The sequence below is a fragment of the Oryctolagus cuniculus genome, chromosome 15 (genome assembly GCF_964237555.1).
Source record: "Oryctolagus cuniculus chromosome 15, mOryCun1.1, whole genome shotgun sequence".
Taxonomy (NCBI): domain Eukaryota; kingdom Metazoa; phylum Chordata; class Mammalia; order Lagomorpha; family Leporidae; genus Oryctolagus; species Oryctolagus cuniculus.
The window spans coordinates 26,334,279-26,359,725 of NC_091446.1; the positions used below are offsets into that span (position 1 = coordinate 26,334,279).

The 25,447-nt window shown below is 59.2% G+C and overlaps 1 protein-coding gene across 3 annotated transcripts in view; it reads left to right on the top strand.

The window, feature by feature from the left end:
• SH3PXD2A (SH3 and PX domains 2A) overlaps positions 1-25,447 on the top strand; it is a 232,798-nt gene that overhangs the window by 117,401 nt on the left and 89,950 nt on the right. For all 3 annotated transcript variants that reach the window (XM_002718709.5, XM_002718708.5, XM_008270470.4), the window contains exon 5: positions 8,386-8,477. In XM_002718709.5, coding sequence (XP_002718755.2) covers positions 8,386-8,477 — 92 coding nt within the window. The remainder of the gene's footprint in view (positions 1-8,385; positions 8,478-25,447) is intronic.

The window sequence follows — 25,447 nt, forward strand, 5'->3', positions numbered from 1 at the left end:
ACCACAACCAGCTCGTGAGCCAGAGCTCCTTGACTTTGATCAGAGCCTGCCACCCCCGTGGGGAGGACAAGAGGCTCCCACTTGAGTGTCCTTGGTGCTTGGCATCCTAATGGCCAGGCTACCTGGCTTCCGGCCGCCTACTAGCTTCGTGGGCTCGGCAAGTTGGTTCACTTTGCCAAGCCTCACTTTCCCACGTCTGCAGAGCAGGGAGGAAAACGGGGCTGCTGCAGAGGTGGTCATGAAGGCGGCACGAGCCCACGCATGCGGGACAGCAGCGCTCGGCGTCCGGCTCGGGGAAGACACCTTTTGCTGTTACTACAAGGCACAGAAGTTTTGTCTGAAACAAGCAAATTAGAAAAGGGTTATTTAAAGCAAATAGAGAGGCCAGCGCTGTGGCATAGTGGGTAAAGCTGCCACCTGCAGTGCCAGCATCCCATATGAGCGCTGGTTCGAGTCTTGGCTGTTCCACTTCCAATTCAGCTCTCTGCTGTGGCTTAGGAAGGCAGTGGAAGATGGCCCAAGCCCTTGGGCCCCTGCACCCACGTGGGAGACCCGGAAGAAGCTCCTGGCTTCAGATCAGCACAGCTCTGGCTGTTGCAGCCAACTGGGGAGTGAACCAGCGGGTGGAAGACCTCTCTCTCTCTCCCTGCCTCTCCTTTTCTCTGTGTAACTCTGACTTTCAAATAAATATATAAATCTTTTTTTTAAAAATAAAGCAAATAGAAAGTTTAAAAAAATCAAATAGCAAATAAACAAAAAAGCAAACAGATGATTCGCATTCCTACTGGGCTCCACGGGCTGGCATTCCCGGGGTGTCTGGTCTCGTGGGTCTCAAGGAGAGGCAGGCGTGGCTTGATGTCTCGTGGCCAGTGCAGGTGTCAGGGTGTCAGAAGAGCCGCAGTGGGACCCCAGTGCCCCTTAGCAGCACAGTGACCTTGGGCAAGTTGCCTTACCTCTTGGAACTCCAGTTTCTCCACCTGCTGGTGGGTATGGAGACAATGGTCTCAACGCAGGTGTTGGGCCTACTGGGTAAGCTGCTAGGCCATGTCCCAGTTGAAAGTTCCTGGATTTGAGTCCCAGCTCTGCCCCCAATTCTAGCTTCCTGCAAATGTGAAGGCAGCAGATGATGGCTAAAAGAGTTGAGTCCCTGCCACTCACATGGGGGATCTGAATTGAGTTCTTGTCTTCCAGCATTTGGGGAGGGAACCAACAGACAGGAGCTTGATCACTTCCCCCCACCCCCTCTTTCTCTCAAATACTTTTTTCATTTAAGATTGACTTTATTTATTTGACAGGCAGAGGGACAGAGACAAAGGGAGACAGAGAAAGATCTTCCATCTTCCGGCTCACTTCTCAAATGGCTACAATGGCAGGGTTGAAGAAAGAGCTGGAAGAAGCTCCTGGCCAAAGCCAGGAGCCCAGAACACCTTCTGGGTCTCCCACATGGATAGCAGGGCTCTAAGCATTTGGGCCATCTTCCACTGCATTTCCCAAGCACATTAGGGAGCTGGATTGGAAGCCAGGCATCCAGAATTCAAACTGGCACTCATACAGAATGCCAGCACTGCGAGTGACAGCTTAATCTGCTATGCCATAATGCCAACCCCAAATTTGTTACTGCAGGGTTCGCATTATGACACAGCAGGTTAAGCCTCCACCTGCAACACTGTCATCCCTTATGGGCACCAGTTCAAGACCCTGTTGCTCCACTTTGGATCCAGTTCCTTGCTAATGTGCCAGGGAAAGCAGCAGGAGATGGCCCAAGTGCTTGGGTCCCTGCACCCACGTGGGAGACCCAGAAGTCCCTGAATTCTGGCTTCAGTCTGGCCCGGCCCTGGCCATTTGGGTAGTGAACCAGCAGATGGAAGGCCTTGTTCTCTCTTTCTGTCTGTCTCCTCTCTAATTCTGCCTTTCAAGTAAATTAAAAGTTAAATATTAAAAAACTACTTCCCAGAAGTTGAGTGGGACAGTGTGTGCGTGTGTGTGTGTGTATATATATATAATCTATTTCTCAATGTTTTGTAACTCTGGAAGTGCTCTGTCCTTATTACCCACAAGGTTCTATTTTACTCTAATATTTTATAAATCTGAATCATTATGCCTAGCAGTAAAAGTGCTAAATAAGAACCGAGTTGCTGAATTACCTAACTGGAAGTAATTCTAGGAAGGCACGCATTCCCATACACTCTCCAGGAAACCAAAGTGGGGATTTTCTGCAGGTTACCGTGGCCGCTCGGCCCTGTCCTGAAAGGATAATCCCATGATAGTTAACTCCCTGGAGCGGGAGGCTCCTCTTCTGGTCTGTGTTCATTTTTCTCTTGGAAGGACATTCACTGTTTTTAATACAATTGATGACTGCAGCCTGGGGTGTTATGCCTTTCCCATGAAGTTCAATCCATGGGGAAGTGATGGAGGAGGGGCCGAGGACGGGAGGAAGCCTTTTCCATCAGGACTGATGGCTGCAAGTCCTGCAGCTGGGTGCCGGGGAAAGCCGTCTCCCCCAGTAGCTGCAGGAGGAACTGGCCACCTCTAATCTCCAGCAGGCTGCTGGTGCCTGGGGGAGCTGCTGAAGTGGGGTCTGCACCCTAGGGGCCTCTTGTGCTCATTAGCACAGCTGGGAACTGCTCAGGGCCAGGCTAGGAGCTGTGTCCCAGGCCCACCAAGCAGCCCTGCCACAGGCTGGAATGGACTTGGAGAATGCAGGGGGCGGCCAGTACAGTGTGGCATTTAGCTCTGCTGACCCAGCAAGCTGGCCTCCATGGTCTGATTGAGAAACCCACTGGCCTTGGAATGATCATGAAAGATGAGCCAGCCACAGTTCATGATCATGGCCACTCGGTGTGACGTTTCACAGCTCTGCCACCAGACAGCCCTAGCTGCCACCACTCAGCACCCAGTCCTCTGCTCAGTGTCACTGCATGACCAGTCCCCCTCCCCCGCCGCCGCCTTGTGCAGCCCTGCCCCTGCGACACACTGGTATCGATATGCCTGACATCCAGCCCTGCTTGCCTGGCCACACCTTCCTCCGTGGGCCTGCTGGACAAAGTGTGCTCGGAGTCTGAGATTTGCTCCCCCAATCATGTAGCTGGCTCAGCACACAGAGCAGCCGGCTCCTCTACAGGGCCTCAGACGGGGAGAGTCTGTCCATGTAGCACAACTCTGCACACTTGTGGCCTCCTGCCCTCGCCAGCCAGCCAGTCACCGCCTAACGGTGGCTTCACAGCCAGATCTCAGGGTTCATCGCGGTCACGCGTGGAGTGGCTTGCATGAGCATCCTGGGGAACTCACAAGCACCCACCGTGGTTGCTCCGTGTGTCTGCACCTTGCCCTGAGTGCCAGGTGTCTATCAAAGAGGCTCCGAAAGCATTTCTGTGCTTCTCAAAGTTAATTTAATGGGCAGTGTGTTATATGCGTACTGTTATTATTTGTTTGAAAGTCAGAGTTACAGAGAGAGAGAAAGAGACAGAGATCTTCTGTCCTCCGGTTCACTCCCCAGTGGCCACAATGGCGGGGCTAGGCTAGGCTGAAGGCAGGAGCCAGGAGTGTCTTCCAGGTCTCTCATGTCTCTCACCCTGGCTTTCTGCCTGGTGATCTAGAAAGAACAGTCCTGGCAGGGCAGGTTAGAGGCAGCCCCCAGGGGCGGGGGGAGGCACAGGGCAGGACTGCAGCCCCCTGTGCCGCACCCCCCTCCCCCAACCCAGAACCACCAGGCTGTCACCTGTGAGACATGCACTGATAAGAAACTGAAGCTGCTGAGAAGAGGGAAACGGTGCACCCATGCATGGCACCCACGGGGGGGTTGTCAGTTGCAGAAATTTGTTCTTTGTCCTAGGATAGGCGTCCTCCAGAGAGGTGGGCTCCATGGAGGGTGGGGGCCTGAGCCCAGGCCACCCAGCCTGCCCAGACCACTTGCATTTGCAAAGCAGCCTCATGCCCACTGACACACACAGCCACCCTCTCCCTGTCTAGGCCTTTGCCATCTTCAGTGATGACACCTGGCGTGGGAGGTGGGCTTGGGGTGGTGCAGGAAAGAGGGGAGGGGCCCTGGCAGAACCGGCCAATTGTGACAACTGGGTGGCCCTGCGCCTCCCTCCCCAGTACCCCCAGCCTGAGCTCCCTCTGCCTTGTTTCCCCAGCTCACCAGCCCCCGGATCACAGAAGAACAGGACCTGGAGGGAACTGGGGTCAGCTCAGTTGACCTCCTAGGGTACTCGATGCTCCCAGCAGTGCCCCTGGACAGTGTTCCCCAGCCTGGATTCCGAGGGCTAGGAGGTCACGTTCGTTCCAGCCCTTCTGCAACCCTGGGGCCCTCGGGAGTCTCTGCCCTCACCTGGGTTGGAGAGGCGCAGTGAGATGGAGCGACAGATCAGATGAGTGAACTTGCTGCCCCGAGCCACAGAAGAAGCCCCAGAATGTCTCTGAGCCACATTGGCCCCAGCCGGAGGTCCAAAGGAGGAGTCCTTTGGAAAACCAGCTCCCCAGTCAAATGCCTGTGGGTGACACTGCAGGCAGCAGAGAGTAGATCAGACAGAGCAAAGGCACTGGACTCGGACAGCCTGATTCAAAGTGGTGCTGCTTACGAGCTGTGTGGCCTTAGGGACTGACTTAACCTCTCTGGGCTTCCTTCTATAACGTCTGAATCATAGTCGTCCCCTTCTCTTGAGAGTTGTTGTGATGACTGAATGAGACAGTCCCCCAGGATGTCATCGCTGTAGGAGCTGGCCCCATCAGAGTTCCCGTGGTACAGCTCAGGGGCCTTGTCTAGGATGGGGGCAGCTCTCCAGGAACCAGGTGACATGGGCCTATAGAGCTCATTCCATGAGACATTGCTAAAAAAAAAAAAAAAAAAAAAAAAAAAGATTTTTACTTATTTGAAAGTCGGAGTTACACAGAGAGAAAAGGAGAGGAAGAGAGAGAGGTCTTCCACCTGCTGGTTTACTCCCCAATTGGCCGCAACAGCCAGAGCTGCATCTATCCGAAGCCAGGAACCAGGAGCTTCTTCTGGGTCTCCCACATGGGTGCAGGGGCCCAAGGACTTGGGCCATCTTCTACTGCTTTCCCAGGCCATAGCAGAGAGCTGGATCAGAAGTGGAGCAGCCGGGACTAGAACCAGCGCCCATATGGGATGCCAGCGCTTCAGGCCAAGGCATTAGCCCATTGAGCCACAGCTCTGGCCCTGTGAGACATCCTTTGGATGACTTCGAGAACTAGTCTGTTTCATCCTGGAAGAAGCAACAGCAGAGAGGTGATGTAGGCTTCCCAAGGCGACACAGCAGGTGTCTGCAGAACTGGGGCTCCAGTCAGGCTCTGCTGCCTTGCACTCCAGTGCTGTCTCTAGTGCGCACAGTGGCTTTCACCTATGGAGCCACAGTGACAGAACTGGGAGGACAAACCCATGTTCTTCATTCCCCCCCTCACCTTCCTAGCGGTGGGCAGGTGCCCTATGAAACCCCTCGGACTGATCTCCCAGAGGGCAGGAAATGAGCAGCTGGCACGGGGACGCAACCCCAGGTCTGCGTGGCCTCCCTACCACGGGACCCGCCTAGTCCATGTCTAGTGGCAGACTTGAGCCAGGTGGGGGGCTCCCAGGAAATATCTGTGCTGCGTCTGCCACCACCCTGTTCTTCCCCGAATGACTGCGTTCAGGGCTCTCCCGCTCGGCCTTCTTGGCCACATAGGCCCCAGGGACTCAGCGCCAGCCTCTCCTGCCAAGTGGTTTTGGCCTGGGCTTGGCAGCAGCGCTGATGGGAGCTGCAATCAGGACGGGCCCTCAGCGTGGCTGCCCGCAGGCTCCCTGGTAAGTAAAGATGCCGCGGCTGTTGAACCAAAAGGCTGCTTTGTCTGGGGCCCTCACAGCCCACGCGGTCCTTGTGCCCGGAATGCTGCACTCCGTCGGCATCAAGGGCCCCTCTGTTCACCGCTGGCCCTGGGGCAGCAGGGGCCTGTGCCTGTGGAGGGCAGCCATGCAGAGCTGGGGTGAGCGTGCCCTGCTGCCCCGCCCCCACCCCTCCCTCTCTGGGAGGTCGCCAGCCAGTGGCTGTGCATGCAGCCGGGCCTCTGGCAATGGTTTCCCTGCTCCCCGCCCCAGCCCTCCTCTGCAATGGCCCGATTTCCCCTGTCTCCCTCCCTCCCCCACCTCCCTGTCCATTTGTCTGTCTGTATGCATGTCTCTGCCTGTCCCTCCCTGACTCCTTCCCCAGGGGAGAAATCAGCAGGTAACACATGTGTCAAGTGAAAGCCGTGGGGTACAGGCTCCACCCACCCTGCCCCCTGAGCGTGGGGCTGGAACTTTGCCCCCTCCCACTGATGACCTCAGCCCACAGCAGCCCTGAGGCCATGAGGTCCGTGGCCTGGACAGAAGGTCTTTTTGTAGCGGTGACACCAGGGCCCATGCCCGTGTCCAGCACACCCTGAAAAGTCCTTGCATGTGTCAGAAGATTGCAGAAGTCACCGGGGCCCAATGCATGGGAGTAGCTCGGTCAATGTTAATTTCCCCCTTTTCCGTTTGCCGGCTGCTGCTCTGCTCCTGGTGCGGCAGCTTAGAGACGCGTGCAAAGCCTGGGGGCCCTAGCAGACACCACTGGGAGTTGCGCAGAGAGCTGCCTGCTGCAGTCTGGTCGTGTCCCATCCTGCCTGGGTGTGGAGACAGGCCCTCCTGGTAGGATGCCTTGTGCCTGATGCCATCCTGCCTTGTGTGACCAGCTCAGAGGAACGTTCACCCCTGGCCTGCCTCTTCCTCATCCCTATAATTCTGTCCATGCAGCCCAAGGCTGCTGTGCTGTCCTTCGCCCACTCTCTGGTCCCTGCCGTGGGGAAGCAGGCCGCCGTCCACCAGAACCCTTGTTCACTCACTCAGTGGGGTGAACACGCTGCTGCGTGGCCGGCAGCATTCCAGGGCCTGGGGACACAAAAACCAACAGAACAGCCCCCAGCCTGCTGTGCGGAGCTGCTCTCCCAAGGCCGTCTGCACCTCCCTGGTGCCTGGGGGCTGCCCCTGGCCTCTGTGAGCCCCCGTTTCCTTGTCAGGGACGCGGGGGTCCTGCACTCCTGAGGCTTGTCATGAGGGTTCCCAGTGACACACTCCGAGGACCCGCCGTGCTGGGTGCGGGAGCCTCTGGGTTGGAGCCAGCGTCGGCAGAGGGGACGTGGAGAGGCCCAGCCCGGTGCCGGGTCCTTTCTGATGGGCCCAGAGCTGCCAGCAGGCCCTCACCCCCTGTGCTTGTGCACTCCCCCGGGTCTGGGTTTTGCTCTTTCTTCTCCTGGCCCCAGCGCTGAGTTTGCTTGTCCCCAGCCCCCGGCCTGCTTTGGCAGTGCCCTCTCCTGTCTGTCTGGACTGAGGGATCTTCCCTTGCTCCAGTCTCCCTTCCCCACCGTGACTTTTTGGGCCCCACAAGCAGGCTATACCTGGCCTCGCCCTACAGCTCCTGGCCCTGCTCCGTGCGGTCCCAGGAAGGAGCTGCCAGTGTGCAGCAGCACCTGTGACGTTCTGGGACCCTAAAACCACTCCCAGCTGGCCCGCTCCCTCGCCTCGGCTGTCATAGCCCCCAAGGTGCCCAGTGCTGTCCAAACCTGCCTTGCCCCTCTCGCCTAGCTCGTGCCCTGTCTTCTCAGAAGCCTGCCACGCCCTTCAGTTGACCCCGTTCCCTGCAGGCGTCAGCCCAGCTGGGCACCTGCCACCTCCCGCTCCAGCGCCCCACCCCTCGCTCTGTGTGCTCAGGCCACACCTGCGTCCACTCAGCACCTGCAGCCACCACGCTGGATCCCTGTGCCCTTCCTTGCACGTCCTGCAGAACTCAGCTTGGAAGAGCCGTTGCCCAACCCCCTCCCCACAGCCTTCCGGGTCCCAGCACACTCTCCTGTAGCACCCAGTTCACCTGGTTGGTGGCTTCCAACACGCCATGGATCAGTCATTAGTTGCATGGTCTAGGGAAGGGGACCATCTGGCGTGGCCGGACAGTGGCTAGTGGGAGACAAGGCTGGCAGGACGGCGCCCGGCATTGTTACGCTAAGGATCTTGGGCCAGCACAGTGACCAGTTCCTGAGGGCCCAGCTCAGCTTCCGCAGCCATTGTGTTTTCTGGGTTGACTCGTTGTTTAGTTGGCCAACTGGTTATTTCTTTTCAGTCATCTTGCTCATTTGTTAAGTGTCTGGCTGGTTAATCGAGATGCCTAGCTGGGTGGCAGAGGGAGGAAAGCGGCTGCAGCCATTGGCCAGTCGCTGAGTCGCTGGTTCGTTGTCTACTGGCTGAGCAAGTGGCTTCGTGGCTACATCTTCCGTGACTCAGTCCTGGAGCCTTCCCATCGCCATCAGTCTGACCCGCCCCTCTCGGTCTCCCTGTCCCCAGCCTCGTCACACCTAATGCCCTTGCTTCCTGTCTCTCCACAGGCCCTGGTCCGGCTGCCTCCCCACATTTCACAGTGTGATGAGGTCTTTCGGTTCTTTGAGGCCCGACCTGAGGACGTCAACCCCCCAAAAGAGTAAGTGGCAGCTCAGGCCTCCACTGTGTTCCTGGGAGGTGTGGCCTGAGGCCAAGGGGGTGTAGGCAGGCCCGTCCAGGTCGGCCAGGCCCGGGACAATTGGCCGGTGAACCCAAGACGGTTGTCCCCCAGGCTGCTCACTCCCCTGTACCCCAGCACTGGCAAGTGAGGGCGTCTTTACCTTTGGGAGGAGGGTTTTCTGCAAACTTTCCAGCTCACAGGGGTTAGAGGGAGCAGAGGAGCGGATAGGAGGGGTAATGGGCACCCGCTCCTCAGCCCCGCCCTCTCGTGTCCATGGTGGAGTTCCGAGCCAAGCGCCGTGTATGCCGGTGTGGGCTCCCGGGCTAAGCTGTCACCCTGGAGCCCTCGGCAGACCTGGGCTGCTGCGACAGACTTTGTGATCATTCCCAAAAATGACCCGAACTTCACCCGGTGGGTTTAACCGCAGAAACCGGAAGCTGGGCGGCTTTTTGTCCTTCCTGGAGTCAGGATGTTCATCACCCACGACCACATGGAGTCTACCCTGCCGTCCTCCCTCACTCAGGCGGGCAGGAGAAGGCAGCCAGGGAGGGTGCTGGGTGGGAGAGAGGCTGGGGAGGGGACTGAATGTGATGCCAACTGATCTCACTCCGTCTGCTCCTCTGAAGTCTTAAAGTACAAGGGTGGGTGGGAGAGAGGCCGCTGCTGCCCCGTGTCCTGCAGAGGGGAAGGAAGGACCAGGACACAGGGACTGTCTGGGACGGGGGGGGGGGGGGGGGGGAGGCAGGGAGCCACCTGCTGATGAAGACAAGGATAGGAATTGCATGGCTCCAGGGGCACCATTCTCCCTGCACAACCTGCACCCTCATACACGGCAGCCCTGCCTACTGTTTCTCTTTGCACCCACAATGAAAGACTCAGACCCTGACATGGCCTAGGCGATACCCAGCTCAGAATCTCACCCGGCCTGGCCAAAGCCATCTCTTGCTGGCCGCTCTATTCCCGGCTTCAAAAAAAGAGCAAATGCCACCACCCATGAGAAACGCCTTAGCAACCTGGTTCCCAGAGTGGAAAGGGTGCAAGTACAGGGCGCAGAGTGCGAGGTCGGAGGTCCGAGGTCCACAGCCCCAGCTCTGCTGCCTGCTAGCTGCACGGCCTCCAGGCCGTTTCTCTTCAAGGGGGAACAGTGAACCGTCCCTGCTCTTGCTGCCCCACCCCCACCCCACAGAGAGTTATCAGAAGACTGGGGCAGGCACCGAGAGAGGTTTGCACCCAGGGTGAAGCATTCTCATCCCCACATTACAGATAAGGAAACAGGCAGGCTCGCAGCTGGAGCAGGAACCTGAGCCCAGAACTGCCAGGTTCCAAACAGAAGCCCAGACTCTCTCCCTTCCTGCTACCTGCCTCATGGTCGGGGACTCAGTGTCTCTTCTGTCGTTCCCTCTCTGTGTGCCCTCCCCTTCTTCCCTGGGCACAGGAAGGCTCTGGGGACTGGCAGGTGCCGCCCTGGGCCCACACCTGCCAGGCTCCGGCTGCGACATCCTCCCCCAGCCTCCCTTTCTGTTTCCGTAAGGGCAGAGAAGTGTCGAGGTGTCACTGCTCCCTGGGCAGGCAGGTGTTGGAATCTCCCATGTGCCCTACAGGTGGGGAAAGGGGTCCTTAATGGTCAGAAGAGCAGCCAGTCCCCCCTTTGTTCTCTAACCCCCCCAACCTGCTCTCTGCCGCTCAGCTACATACATCTGCTCACCTGCACACTAACAGCAGCAGGTTAACCTCTTGCCCATCTCTGCAAAGCCAGGGAGGAATGGTGGCTCCAGGAGACGCGTGTGTGTTGGCGAGGCAGTGGACATGGCTTTGCAGGGCCAGGCTCTGGGGTCAGGCCCTGCCACTTAAGGCTCTATGATCTCTGGCCTGTGCTCAGCCCCTCTGCCCCTGTTTTCACATCCCTACAGCAAGACGCTCCTGAGCTCACAGGGTTTAGGGAGCTCACCAGGCTGGGTTGGGGGAGGGGCCGGGGCACAGTCAGCCCTCACCTCTGTTTGCTGGAGGCTGGGGAACAGGCTGGAGGGTGGCTCAGGGCGGCTCCACCCTTGCAGAGCACAGCCTGTTCCCTGCCCCTGTTTCTCCAGTTGGCCACTGCTCTGGCAGGAGAGAGGTCTGAGGACAGGACCCCCTCCAGCCCCATGGCCCTGGGACCCTGGAAGTGGGGTCAGCTGTAGGCCGAGGCTTCTGCGGCTCAGTCTCCCCCAGGAGCTGCAGACAGAGGGCAGTGGTCACAGAAGACCCTGTCCGCGCCCCCCAGGGTTGCTTGCACCTTCGCAGCCCACCGTGTTCCCACCCCACCCCCACCCTGAGACGTAAACACGGGATCAAGTGACAGCGCATTTGGACTCTGGGGCGACTGTGGTGTGGCTTATCAAATTATCAAAGCCTGTGGATTTAATTGGAATTTTGTAGATAACCCCGGTCTCTTTCAAGTGCACTGCTACAGGGGCCTTGGGAATTCCCGGGGAGCTGGGCCAGGGAACCTACCAGGCCCACCACAGCCCAGACTTGCTGGGGGAGGGCGCGGCAGGCCCAGCCCCTCGCCTTTGATCCCAGGCTGCGCACTGGCTTCCGTGGGCCATCCCTGGAGACCTGCGGCTGCTCTTCAAAACCAGCAGCCCCGCCAGGAACGGTGCTCCGCATGGTCACCTTCCAGCAGCCCTGATGGCTTTGCCTTTTCATACATCCCCTCACCCATGAAGGTTGCTCTGAGGACCTCTCCTCCCCTCCTGTTCCTCCTAATGCTGGCTGATGTGCACTGGGGACTTGAGGAAGCTTGTGGGAAATGTTATCTTTTTTAAAGATTTATTTCAACAGCAGAATGACAGAGACAGAGTGAGAGATTTTCCATCAACTGATTCATTCCCAAATGCCCACAACAGCCAGGTCTGGGCCAGGCCAGAGCCAGGGACCAGGAACCTCATCCGGGTCTCCCATGTTGGTAGCAGGAACCCAAGTGCTTGGACCATCCTCTGCGGCCTCAAAGATACATTAGTGGGACCAGAGCACAGTGGCTGGAACCCCCACCAGCACGCCGAAAATGGGACGTGGGCGTCCCCAGCGGTGACTAAACCCATGGTGCCACAGCAGCAGCCCCTGTGTGCTGTCTGTTAATCCCACTTTTCCATGACCTGCCCTTGGTGTGTGAAGTTCTCAGGGCCTCTGGCTCAGCCCCTGGACCCCACAAACCCCAGCATTGTTCTGGGTTTATTTCTTCACTTCACACCCCTCCATCCAACTCGCCAGCAAACCTGTGGGCTCTGCCTTCAGAACACAGCCAGACTGCCCACATATCCCCACGCCCCCTGCCTCGGCCACATGTCCCCATGCTGTTTCAGTGGCATTTAAAATAGGCACAACCGTGTCACCGGCTCCTCTCAAAGCCTCTGGTGGCTGCATGTTCCTGGGAGGCAAGGCTGGACCCTCGCCACTCTGATCCAGCTGCTGCACCCCCTACCCCCACCTCCACCCCTCACACACACTCAAGTGCGGCCACACCGCCCCTGGCTCGCTGCTCTGGCACTTGCCAGCCACATTCCCAAGGCCGTGTCTTTGTGCTGGCGCTTCCTTCCGCCTGGAATACTTAGCTCCCCACCCCCACCCCAAGAGAGCCCCTCGCTGCCCCCACACCTCTTTCCAGGCCTTGCTCCAAGTGCCTCCCAGTGAGGCCAGCCCTGCCTGCCCTGTTTTAAGTGCCTCAGGCCCTGCCTGCCCCTCCCAGCTCCCTCTTTCTTACACGTCCCTTGCGCCGACTGGCTTGTGACCCACTTACTCACCTGCCGCGCCTGAGTGCTGCCCTGCACGTGCTGGAACCCAGTGCCCAGTGTGAGGGCCTCTGGGGGTGATTGCGTCACAGCTGGGATTAGTGCCTTGTACATGGGCTGCGCCTGCCCCGGCCCCCTCCCCAACGTGAGGACACACTAGAAGGCACCGCCACGGAGCAAGGGTCTCTCGCCAGACCCCAGAGCCACCGGTGCCTTGTCCTTGGACTTTCCTGCCCCAGGACCCTGAACAGTGCCTTTCATTGCTGCTGTCAGCATGCTCTCCGGTGCGAGGGGTTTTGCCGCAGTAGCCAGAGCAGGCGGACGTCTTCTCTGGTCGTGGTCAGCACAGCGCCCCGCCCTGGAAGGGAGGGGCAGGAATGTGGACCTGTCCTGCTCCTGGCTGGATCCCCAGCACCCAGAACAGAACCCGGCCCAGAGCGGGTGCTCAGGAGTATCACGGAATGGATGAAGGAATGGTTGACGCCACTCCACCTTCACAGTAGACCTAGCTGGCAGCTCTGACAGTGACGTGACGTCAGCCAGGCTCACCTAAGGCCACCCAGCCGGCAAGAGGCAGGGCCAGGACCTGAAGCTGGGCAGGCGGCCCCAGACGCACACCTGGAGCCCCAGCCCTGAGCCGGAGCTGGGGCAGGGGGAGACCCACCTTGGCGCCTCCGACGTTTGTTTCCCTCGTGAGGATGGTGTGTAGTCAGGCTGCCACACGGAGTGCCACAGACTGGGTGGCTTCTGGTGCTCACGGCTCTGGAGCCTGGGAAGTCCTGGTTCAGGCACCAGCAGGTTCAGTGTCTGGCCAGGGCCCCCTTCCTGGTCCCTGGGTCCTCACCCGCTGGAAGGGGACACAAGCTCTCTGGGGTGTCCTCTGCCGGCACCGATGCCAGTCCTGGGAGGCCGCTCTCCTGGCCTGATCACCTCCCGAAGGCCCCGCCTGCCGAGCCCTTCCCTTTGGCCATTGGGATTTCATTATGAATTCGGGGTGAGGACACAGACAGCCCGTCTGTAGCCACATGTTCTGGGGACGCCAGCAGCTGGCTAGGAGTGTGTGCCGGTGTGTGTCCATATGAGTACAGGACGGGCACGTGCATGCAGTGAGTGTCCCAGTGGGGGGCGGGGGCGATGTGTGCACACAGGCCAGTGTCCTGTGATGGGGGAGCAGAAAAGGGAAGGAAGGGGTTTGCCTTCTTGGTCTCCTGTTGGCGTCATGGTTCCCTCACCACTGTCAGCCTCCACTCCCAGCCCAAGCCCCTGGCGCCCCCTTATTACAGAGAAGACTGAGGCCACAGCTGAGCTGCTCTGCCTCCCTCTGGCCACTCACACAGTATCCTGCTTAGCAGGCCCACTGCCAGCCTGGGAGCTCCCAGCCAGGACGTCCCCAGCGGGCACACGTGGCCCACAGTCCAGAGGGTCTCCTGCTCCCTGCTGCCCCCTCTCAGCTCAAGGCCCTGACTGTCCCTGGTTAAATTCTTGAAATTGCAAGGGAAGAGGCGAGCCCTGCTAAACTGGTTTTTGCTCTTCAGCCCCAGGGCCACAGAGCCGCCCTCTACTGTGACAGAGCTGTCCCTGCCGTAGCCCTGCTAGAACCCAGCTTCCTTCTGGCCCAGAGGCCCGGAGTGTGGCTGGGAAAGCCGCTGGCCCAGCCCCCTACACCCCTGCCACCTGCAGTGTTCATGGACATGGCGGGGGCAGGGGTGCTACCTACCTTCCAAGGAAGCTGGCTCCACTAGAGTGCTGGGCTTGGGGATCAGGGGGGACTGGGGACTGCGGTGAAGGCTGACTTCCAGGTCACTGAGGAGGTTTCCCGGGAAGGAGGGCTGGGGCAGGAGGCGGGCAGCTAATTAGGGACTGGGGTGGGGATACAGATTCAAGAAAGCTCTCTCCCCTCCCTCCTGTCCAGTGTTCCGGAGCCTTTGTTTCCCCCAGGACTTGGTGGCAAACTGGGGTGGCTATAGCTGCCTGTCCCCTGGGGAAGCAGAGTCTGGGAGACAGGTGGAGCCTGGCAGCCCTGCCCCTGGTACTGCTCTGTGGGACGGTTGTGAGGGTCTTGTGCATGTCAAATGCCGCCCAAGACAGACGCTCCGTGAGTGGGACTTCCCGTTTGTCATCCCCTCTCGAGAGCCCAGGCTTGGGTGCAGAGGAACTGCCCAGGAAAGGGGTGGGGCCAGGCATTTGGTGTAGTGGTTGAGATGCGGCTCAGGACACCTGCAGTCCTGTATCAAAGTGCCTGGGCTCAAGTCCTGGCTCCACTTCCAACCCTACTTCTTGCTAATGCACACTCCAGGAGGCAGCAGTAATGGCTTAAATACTTGGGTCCCTGCCACCCATGTGAGAGACCTGGATTGGGTTCCGGACCCCTGGCTTCAGCCTGACCCAGTCCCAGCCATTATGGGCATATGGGGGTGAGCCAGTGCATTGGAGTTCTGTCTCTATGTCTGTGTCTCTCTCTCATTTTTCTTTTTCTTCCCCTCTCAAATGAAAGGGGGAGGGGAGGGAGGGAGAGAGGAGCTAGGTTAATGACTGAGGTGGATGGAACTGTGGGTGGGGGCTGGGCTGAGTCTCACCGAGCCCCTCTCCATTCGGGGGTCCTCACCAGGGCTGCTGCGGACCCCTCTGTCCCCGAGTGCCCTGCTGGCACCTCATCTCCTGTTCCTCCCCGAGGCACCGTGGGTTGGGAGCTGTGGTACAGAGCTGCCCACCCCATGCTGGGCAGAGTTCTGCTCAGCTCCTCTCTGGCCAGGGACCCGAGCCACGCTGTCCCTGCAGCACCCCGCCACCAGCCACTGCACAAGGAGCCCCTTTATGCTGGTGGTGAGAGCCAGCAGGAGCCAGGGGCTGCAGGTCCCCTGGGGGACTGGGCTGGGGGAGGCAGGAGTGAGGCGCTTTATGTAAGCACCCCTGCCCACCCACCAGGCCGCCTTCAACCCAGGTGGGCAGGAGGCAGTGTCCACACCACTTGAAAGGGACTTCCACAAGCCTGGCCGTCACACTGGGTGGGCAGGCTGGCGGGACCTGGATTCAAACTCGCCTGTGTTGGCTCAGGGCAGAGGGCACTGAGGGCCATGTCTGGGGAAAAGGATGGTTCTCTTTTGTGCCCAGAATTTTCAGTGTCCCAAGCAGACATGGGAGGGAGCTGGCAGGGGAGGAGATCCTGGTATGTGTGGGGGCTACAGGGTCCTCATTATTTTCTCAGGCTTGTGTTCTTTGTGTTTCCCCAAGACGTGAGCCCCAGGGGGGATGGTCCTGGTGTGCAGGTGCCCAGCAGGCCCTTACCTGCCCACCTCTCACTCCCAAGGCCCACAGCGCCCTCTGGAGGCTGCAGCTGGAGAGGAGCCCTGCTCAGAGCCCCAGGCCTGCTTGGTTGCTGTGCTGTGGTCCTCGTGGGCTTCAGCGTCCCCTACCTCATCATGACTGCTCTCTGTAACCTGCCCGGGGAAGCCCCAGGAGGAGCTGAGCCTACAGCCAGGGCCTTCAGCCTCCCAGACCAGGCTCCCTCTCCTGGCATGCAGGTGGGAGGCGCAGGGACCACAGTGGTGTACAGGGCTCACCTCAGTGCCTGCTTGGGGGGGACGCTGGTGTGAGGGCAGTGCAGCACCAGCAGGGGCCCCACTGGCTCTGCAAGGAGCAAAGAAGAGTCACAGGGACTGATGGGAGCCCTGGCTCCTCGCCCACTTGCCCTGAGGCCTGGCAACTGTTGCAAACTCCCCAAACCTTAGTTTTCTTGTCTGTACAATGGGGCTCACAACAGCTGCCCAGTCAACAGAGGCAGAAGTGGAACAAGCAACTGTAGGTGCCGAGCCGTCAGCAGCCAAGGACCAGCCTGGTCAGCAATCCAGGCAGCCTTCCCTAAAGAGATGGCATCTGAGCCAAAGTGGAGGCAAGAGCTGGCTGCCCCGGGGCAGTGGTAGGGGAGGAGTGCAGGCCGGAGTCGGAGGTGGCAGCAGTTTCATGATGCTGCATGATTCTGTCTCCCGGGAGAGCATGGGTGGAAGGGTGTCCCCGGGGAAGATGGGCTGAGCAGTCACGAGCCATTGATACACTTGAGCATCGGGGCAGGGGGCAGACCTCAGAGGCCTTCAGATCCCCTCCTGGCTATGGTCCTACCAGGACCCATTGGCTATTGCTGTGGTGCAAGTAGGCAAGAATGAGGGTCTAGGGTGGGGCTGACAGCTGTGACAGTGAGGGTCATTCATAGACACGGTCTAGTGAGGAAGGGACAGGCAGTCTGGAGATCGGGGGACCCCTTACCCTTCACAAGCCCTGTAATATGTTGGACTTATAGGCACTGGGACTTGGTATCCCTTCGAGTCACTCAGTCCATGGGCTCTGTGCACCTCTGGCCCCACCTTGTGGCAACATTGGATATTACACCTGCCCGCTCGTTGGCCAGAGCCAGCAGACTGGCTGCGGGGCTGGAGCCTTGAGTGTAGCTTATACTGTATAACCATCAGCACACTGCTGGGCGGTTCCTGAGCCTTTCTGCTGATGAAGCCTGGGCTCAGACTGGTTAAGTTACCACCTCTCTGCCACTAACTGTTGGAAGCTAAACTTTTAAAACTCCAGGTGCACCCCCTGCCTCCCCGCCGCTGACCATGCAGGGGCATGCTGCAGAGAGATGCCCTTGACCCTTGCCCAGGGGACCCACCATGCCCAGAAGGTCAGGGCTATTGGATCAGGACCTCCTGGTTGGCACGTCCCTGGTGAAGGCACGGCGGAGGGCGTTTGCCACGTTAGGGGTCTCTCTGACCTTGCCATTTCCCTTTCCCTGAGAAGTTAGCAGACTCAGGGTACCCCCCGGGGTGGCAGGGCAGCCCTTCCCAGGAGGCACAGGGCCCAGCAGGAAGGCTGGTTTCAGAAGCACCCAGAGAAGCTGGCCCCGTCTCCCTGAACCACAGAGGGAGCGGCATGGCCCATTTGTCACCTGTGGACTGTGACCCAGACGGGCTTGCCGGTGGCCATACCCCACCAAGAGGCACTGATGTGAGGGGCAGGTGTGGCCAAAGCCTGGCCCACTGCTTAGGGGCTCTGATACGGCCTGCTGCAGCCCATTTGTATACTATAAAGGCTGCCTGTTCTAAGCTGATACAGCCACAGTTAACACCTCACAGTCCAATTCTAGAACATGGCTGTAGCCCCTGGGGATCCCAGAGGGGCTTCCCGCTCCACCGTGCCCTGTTAGCATCTCTGCTTCCAGAGACTCAGTTCCTGCCCCACCCCAGTGCTGCTCTGCTCTCTAGGCCCTCTGGGAGCTCTGGCCGCTGCTCTTGTCTGTGCCCAAAGTGCTCCTGTCCTGGGGTGTGGTCCACAGATGGCCTGGCTGAGGGGGATGGTACCTATTTCTTCTGCACCTGTTGGCTCCAGGGGCCTAGTGGGGTGCTTACCTTGAACTTCCTCCCTAGCCACAGGAAGTCGGCTCCCAAGGTCTGCAGCAAGGAGCAGTTACCGCCCCAGGCTTCTTGGACAGCCACAGGCAGCAGCACAGGGGGCCGAGCCACAGACACCAGCTTCCCCCAGCGTGAGTTACAGGTGTACCTGAGCCCTGCTGTTGGCCAGAGAGCAGGGAGCAGGGAGCAGCCGGCTGGCCCTGGGGCTTTTTGCTGTCATTTTCCCCTCTTGCTGGGGATGCTCCCCAGAAGGAGCTTGGCAGTTGGGAGACAGGTGGCCCTGGAGTTACAGGCCAGCTGTGGGTCACAGGGGGCGACCTCTTACCCCAACCTCCACTCAGCACTCCTTCCCCACACGTAGGCCCATAGCCCGCCGCCGCCCTTCCCAGGGACTTGTCAGTCGTGGGCCGTTCCACAGCTCAGCACCTGCCCGGCTTCCTGCGGGACTGCACACCCCAGGCCGGGACTGCACACCCCTTGGGCTGGCAGATGGCTAAAGCAGCCGGGGTTTGGGGAAGAGAGGCAAATGGCCTGTGTTCCCCCAGGAACAGAACAGGGACAGTAGGAGGGGTGACATGGGTTCTTGGGAGGCGTGGAAAGCTACAGAGAGTTTGTTTCCTGAATGCTCACTGGGGAGGAATGCTATATATATTAGTTGGCATCCAACACGTATGGTCACCTACCCCCAGTGCACAGTTGAAGCCACTGAGGCACAGAGAAATCACCAACTTGCAAAGCCAGTATGTGGCCTAGTACCTGGCAGTCCAGTGTGCAAGCTGGGTCCCTCCAGGACACACAGAATTCGTGAAGGCCTGGTTAGCCACGCCCACACCCACAAGCACTGCCCAGCTTACAGCTGCACAGGGCACCGTGAAGCAGCCTCTCCTCCCATCCTGGCCGCTCTCAGAGGCGGGACCTGGGGGTGATGGTGGGGTGTTCCCCAGCCCCAGCCTTCAGAGCCCAGAGTTCCCCACACATCACTCAGCTGCAGCTGCTCTCCTAGGCTCATTTTTAAAATTTTTTTTTTTATTTGACAGGTAGAGTTATAGTCAGTATAAGATAGACAGAGAGAAAGGTTTTCCTTCCATTGGTTCACTCCCCAAATGGCTGCTAAAGCCGGCGCTGTGCCGATCCAAAGCCAGGAGCCAGGTGCTTCTTCCTGGTCTCCCATGCGGGTGCAGGGGCCCAAGCACTTGGGCCATCCTCCACTGCCTTCCTGGGCCACAGCAGAGAGCTGGCCTGGAAGAGGAGCAACCGGGACTAGAACCCGGCACCCATATGGGATGCTGGCACTACAGGTGGAAGATTAACCAAGGGAGCCACGGCGCCAGCTCCTAGGCTCATTAGCAGGGAGCTGGATTGGAAGCAGAGAAGCCGAGACTCAAACTGGCACTTCAGTGTGGAATGCTGGGATATGGGATGCCAGTGTCATTGCAAGCAGTGGCTTAGCCCACTGTACCACAAGACCAGCACTAGGTTCTTAGGCCGAAAGCCCAGTGCTCTTTGTGGCTCTCGGAACTTCCCCCAGTGCATTGCTAGAGCGTCCCCCAGTCTTCGTGCATCCCCAGTGCTGGTGGCTGGAGGCCCACATCACACGCTAAAGGAGACTGCAGGAGGAGCCTGGCTGGTGGCCGGGGAGGAGGGGCCAGTTGCCCTGTCCAGAAGGCCAGGCAGCAGGGCTGTGCTGGGGCCAGGGCTGATGGAGGCAGACGGGGGCAGGCTCTCCTGCAAGCCAGAGAACTGATGGCTCAGAGCCGGGAGCACCTCCGCCTGCCGCCCGTCTGGATGGGAGAGGCCCCCATGCACGTGTCTCACCTTGGGGCAGCCCTGTCGGGAGCCCAAGCAGGGAGGATGCGCATGGCCCCAGATCCATCCCTGTTGTGCTGAGCACTGCTGGGTCCTGGCGGCTCCAAGGGTCTCAGTGGACAGGCAGAGGACACCCCGACCAGGACAGGGACGTGATGCCAGGAGAGGTGGGGTTTTCTCGGGAATCCCCTGGAAGCGCATCTCAGGAGCAGATGGGCACTCGATTTCTCTGGGGGGGGGGGTGACAGCAGCAGGCTCCTGTGAGGGCGGGACGCTGGGCAGGCCGGGGGGGGGCCTCCACAGCCTGATCTAGCAGGGACCAGCACCAGGGCCAGGGGAGCCGGGGCGCCGGTGCCCTACTCTGCCCTCCCCACAGCCACCTCCAAACTAGCCCAGGAGCGCCCCAGGAACTGCCGTGAGTTCAACACCTCCGACTTGCGCCTGCCTCCCGTGACTTCTGGCCACTTCCCAGGCCTCAGTGCCCAGCCTTGCAGCCCCTGCCCTGCCCCCAGGCGCCTCACCTCCCTGCGCTCTCTGCCTCTCACCCTGCCTTCTCCTTCACAGCTCTGGGCTGGTTTGGTTGTTTTGCCCTCGGCCTCCCAGGGTTTTACTCAAAACTGTAACCCCAGGCCTGGCGCCTGGCAGGTGCTCAGCACGTGCTTATTGGCTTCTTGGCTTGATGGAATGGAGTGGCCAGAGGCTGGCCACCGCCAGCAGGGGGCTGTTATCCCTGTGGAGACAGATCTGACTGCCGCCCAAGGCCCGAGGTTGGGGCCAGCTGAAGGTATCAGGATGGCCTGCATGGAGGAGGCCAGCTCCCTGTGTCCTTCCACAAAACTGCACTGACCAAGGTGCCAGAGACCATCACTGAGTGTGAGGTCGTCACACAGGTCCTGTTTATAACCACCAGGGAGGGCCTCCTAGGGCAAGTGGCACCTCCACTGGGCTCACGGGGACAGGGGAGGGGCATAGGCTTCTGCCAGGCAGTGACTGAGTGATGCCAGGGCGTGTGGCCAGCCCCCTGTGCCATCCGGCAGCCCTGAGCCTGACTGTCCATGGTCAGGCATCCGTGTATTCATTCAGCAAAGATTGTGCCCAGCCCTGTACCAGGCACCACCAGACGCCTGCAGCTCCTGCCCCTGTGGAGCCTGCGGTCCAGGGGAGGAAGCAGACAAGCAAGGGCGCGGGAGTAACAGCACTGCTCGGGAAGGGAAGAGAGCGCCATGCTAGGGCCAGGTGTGCTGTTGGCTGTTGTCAGCAGGTGCATGGGGCGGGGCAGGGAGTCGAGGGGAGGCGGGTCCCAGGACAGCAGGGACCTTGGGTCACCGACCCCAGAACCAGCAGCCTCTCTGGAGACTGCAGCCTGCCCTGCGTGAAAACAGGCTCTCCTCGCGCTACGGACCCAGCCGTGTGCTCACTGAGTGGCCGCTCCTGTAGTAGAACCAGCACGGAGCAGGCCAGGAAATGGCTTAGCATGGCCACTCTGGAAAAGGCGTGCCGTTGGCATCATAAACACCCGTGCAGCTCCCGGGCCCGCGGTCACCAGCACTGTGCTGAGGGCCACCTGCCAGGCTTCCTCTTCCTGCTGGCTGGCCCCAGGGCTGGCCATCCTCACTCCAGGCCTGGCTTTGTGAGCTCCATAGGGACCTAGCTGCAACTTGATGGTGTCTTGGTACTTCCGGTCCTGAGTCTAACCTTTGCCTGACCTTTCTCTTCCCCGCTGCCTCCTAATTGGCTTCTCTGTCTGCGTTTTCCCTGTGTCCTTACTGTTCACAAAGTGGAGAGTGGACAGCGGGTGGTCAGGGTCTGAGCATCTGATGGGGGCAGCGTGTCCCCAAATCCCGTCTCCATCACTCATGCTGTGTTACTCTGGGAAAGTACATGCTCTCTCTGGTCCTCCATGTCTACTCTGAAAGTAGGGACAATAAGGGCAGGCATTTGGCCTAGCAGTTAGTAGCCAGTCAGGGTGGTTCCATCTCGCACCAGAGCCCCTGGCTCCCGAGTCACGTGCACTCCAGGCAGCAGTGGTGACTCGAGTAATTGGGTCCCTGCCACCCAAGTGGGAGACCTGGATTGAGTTTTTTTTAAATATTTATTTATTTGAAAGGCAGAGTTACAGAGAGGCAGAAGGAGAGAGAGAGGTCTTCCACCCACTGGTTCACTCCCCAGTTGGCTGCTACCGCCAGAGTTGGGCCTATCTGAAGCCAGGAGCCAGGAATTTCTTCCGGTCTCCCACACGGATGCAGGGGCCCAAGGACCCGGGCCATCTTCTACTGCTTTCCCAGGCCACAGCAGAGAGCTGAATAGAAAGAGGAGCAGCTGGGACTTGAATCGGCACCCATATGGGATTCTGGCACTGCAGGCAGTGGCTTTACCTGCTATGCCACAGGACCAGCTATGCCACAGTGCTGGCCCCTGGATTGAGTTTCCTGCTCCTGGCTTCAGCTCCAGCCAGGAGCCACTGCAGGCATTTGTGGAGTGAACTAGTGAATGGGAGCTCTCCATTTGGTTCCACCTGTCAGTCTCTCAAGCCTCTCAAATTATGGCCTATGAGTTAATGAGCAAATGGCCTATGAGTTAATGAGCAAATTTTTAAAAATTTATTTATCTGAAAGGCAAAGTTAAAGAGGCAGAGGCAGAGAGAAAGAGAGAGAGGTCTTCCATCTGCTGGTTCACCCCCAGATAGCTGCAATGGCTGGAGCTGGGCCAGTCTGAAGCCAGAAGTCAGGAGCTTTTTCCAGGTCTCCCATGCAGGAACTCAAGGACTTGGGCCATCTCTACTGCCTTCCCAGGCCATAGCAGAGAGCTGGATCAGAGGTGGAGCAGCTGGGACTCGAACCAGCGCCCATATGGGAATGCCAGCACTGCAGGCAGTGGCTTCACCCATTACACCACAGCACCGGACCCTAATGAGGGAACTGACCACGTAAGCGTGTTGTGAGAACCACATGAGCTGCACCCTTTGGTGCTTGGCATAATGTCAATGCTTGACAAATGCAGAGCTGTTATTCATAACAGCAGCAGCAGCAGTAGTAATAGTGTTATTTGTCCCCCACCTTTGGGAAAGAAGGACTCACTCAGGGTGGGAAGGGCTGCTCGGTGGTGCCTCCATCAGGGCCTGGGCCCCTGCCTTCTCCCTTCTTCCGCTCCCCACTCCGCATTTCCCGCCATGCTCTGAGATCCAAGGGCTCAGGCTGCTCCCAGGCCCCAGCAGCCCAGCAGCCATCGCACCATGGAGGGTGGAGGTAGAGGCGGCAGCCGAGCTGGCCACCAGGACCCACAGCAGGTGTCATGGTGTGCAGCGACTGCACGGGGCTGACGCAGATGCAGGAAGGTGTGGCAGGAAGGCACAGCAGGGTCTGGGTTTTTAGTCAGGGAAACTGAGGCACAGAGAGCTGCCATTGCCCTGGCCATGCTACCTGTTCACACGGAGCCAGGCCTGGATCGCAGCTGTGGGACCCTTGCAGGGCTGGCCCCGGGTTGGGCTCTTTCAGGCCCCTCAGTGGACAGCCTCGTCGCTCTGCTCCGGAGGCAGCAGCTGGCAGGCATCGGGCTGGCACAGGAGCCACCCCAAGTTGCCTGGACACAAGCCGCTGGCTGAGAGCCCCTTTGTCCTGCATGTTGAGTGCTCGCTGTGCGGAGTGTGGCGGCCGCTTGCCCCTTTGTGGAGTAGCCTCATTAAGTCAGCTTCTTGGAACGGCAGAGGGGCCAGGCTTGGCTGTCACTCCTGCTGCCTGGGATCAGCCGGGGGCCCCGGGAGGCCTGGCAGCCTGGGGTAGGTGAAGGAGAAGGAACAGTGGTTCCCATAGGGCTGGACCCCCACCCAGCCTGTGGTCTCAGAAGGTGGCTGTGCCCCAGGAGCCTGGGTCTCTTTTGACCTTGAGCCCCAGCCACCCCCACTGAGGCCTCCAGCCCAGCTACTCACATCCTGCACCACCCCCTAGTCAGCCCCCGCCTCACCCACCTTTCTGGTCTCTACCCTCAGTGCCCTCCTCTGGCCCTGGCCAATTGCCCTGGTTGGTTCTGTCACCTTTGGGACTTGGATGCTCTAGAGAGTCCAGGGTTGGCCTGCAGCATAGCTCTGTGGCTGGTGGGTGAAGGCAGAGGTGCAGGTGTGTTGTGCATGGTACGTTGTGTGTGGTAGCTTGCATCAGCCCTGCAGCCCAGGTGTGTGTGTGGGGGGGGTGCTGTGCCGCCTCTTCATTTTTTAAGTGGAGGTGCACACCATGGGTGATCTGCCTGGCAGAGCTGAAGTTGGAACCCAAGCGGCTACACACACACTCCCCATCTGAGCTGAATGAACTTCTCGCCATGGAATGTCAGAGTCTGGCCACTGTTCTAGACAGTGTTGTCCAATAAGGTGGCCACAAGCTATTGTGGCTATTTAAGCTTTGAGTCTGTTTGTTTGAAGGGAAGAGAGAGAGAGAGCAATCTTCCATTTGCTGATTCACTCCTCAAATGGCCACAATGGTCAGGGCTGGGCCAAGGGAAAGCCAGGATCCTGGAACTCCATCCAGGTCTCCCACATGGGTGCAGGGGCCCAAGGACTTGGGCCATCCTCCACTGCCTTCCCAGGTGTGTCAGCAGGGAGCTGGATCAGAAGCGGGGCAGCCAGGGCTCGAACCTGTGCTCTGATACGGGATGTCAGCACTGCAGGTGGCTCTTAGCGCTGGTACCACAGCACTGGCCCCAGACCTTTACGTGTAAATCTTGATTAAAGCCAATTTAAAATTCTACCTCAAAGGCAGCTGTTGCGGCACAGAGGGTTAAGCTGCTGTGTGGGATGCTGTGAGTCCTGGCTATTCCACTTCCCTGCTGATGCTCCTGGGAGGCAACTAATGGAGGCCCAAGTTCCTCAGCCCCTGACACCCACGTGAGAGGCCCAGATGGAGTTCTGGGCTCCTACCTTCAGCCTGGCCCAGGCCTGGCTATTGCAGGTGTTTTGGGAGTGAAGCAATGGTAGAAAGGTATCTCTTCTCTCTCTCCCTTTTAAGTAGATGAAAATAAAGAAACATTTTAAAAAAAAAAAGATAAAATTCTACTTTGGAGTCACAGTAGTCACATTTGGAGCGCCTGAGAGCTACAGTGGTCTAGTGCCCACCATCCTGGGCAGTAGAGAGAGAGGCCACTTCCGCCATCCCAGTGAATTCTACCAGGCAGGTGCAGTTAGGGTGTCACCGAGTGTTGGGGGCCACAATCCCTGCGTTTTCTGGAGGAGGCCCCTAGGTGGGCCTCGAGGGCTTTGAAACACGACAGAGAGGGAGAGGGGCCTGCAGTAAGCACACTTGTCTCTCATCCCCAGTCTAGCCTCCCCTCCCAGCTGTGTGACTTCGGGGAAGGCACTTCCCCTGTCTGAGCTTGTCTGTAAGATGGGGCTAAGGCACCTTCCTGACATCCCAGGGCCTGGCACGTCTGGGTGCTGCATGCTTGTGCATTTGTGATGTGGAGTCCACGACAGTCCAGGCGGTGTGGGTGGCCTTGGTGCCTGGGAGAAGTTTGGGCCCCCACACCCTGCTCCAAGTCCCCCTTCCCATGGAGGCGAGGCAGGAACAAGCACAGCTGGGCCTTGGACAGGCTCCTGGGCCTCTGTGGGAAGCTGGGAGCCCTTGGCCCAGCCTCCTACTTCCCAGCCCCAGCTTAAAATTAGGCCAGGGCTTGGGAGTGAGGGGGCGCAGCCAAGGAGCGGCACAGAGGCGTGTGCTCAGCAGTGGGGCCAGGGTATCTGTCCACACGCACCCTGTGTGGGTGGCCTCACCTCTGACACTGGTCTCCCCTGCAGCAAGTCCGGGGAAACCAGGCCCCCACTTTCCAGGGGGATTCTGCCGCTGCAGCACCACCAGGGTTCCTTCTGAAATCTGAGCCTCTGCTCCCCTAGGGCACACCCCCTCCCACCTCAGTCCTCCTCCCTGCCTTCTTCCTGAGTCTTCCTCCTCCTCCTGTGCCTCCCTTTCACAGGCAGCCTCTCCTGACCTCGATTTCC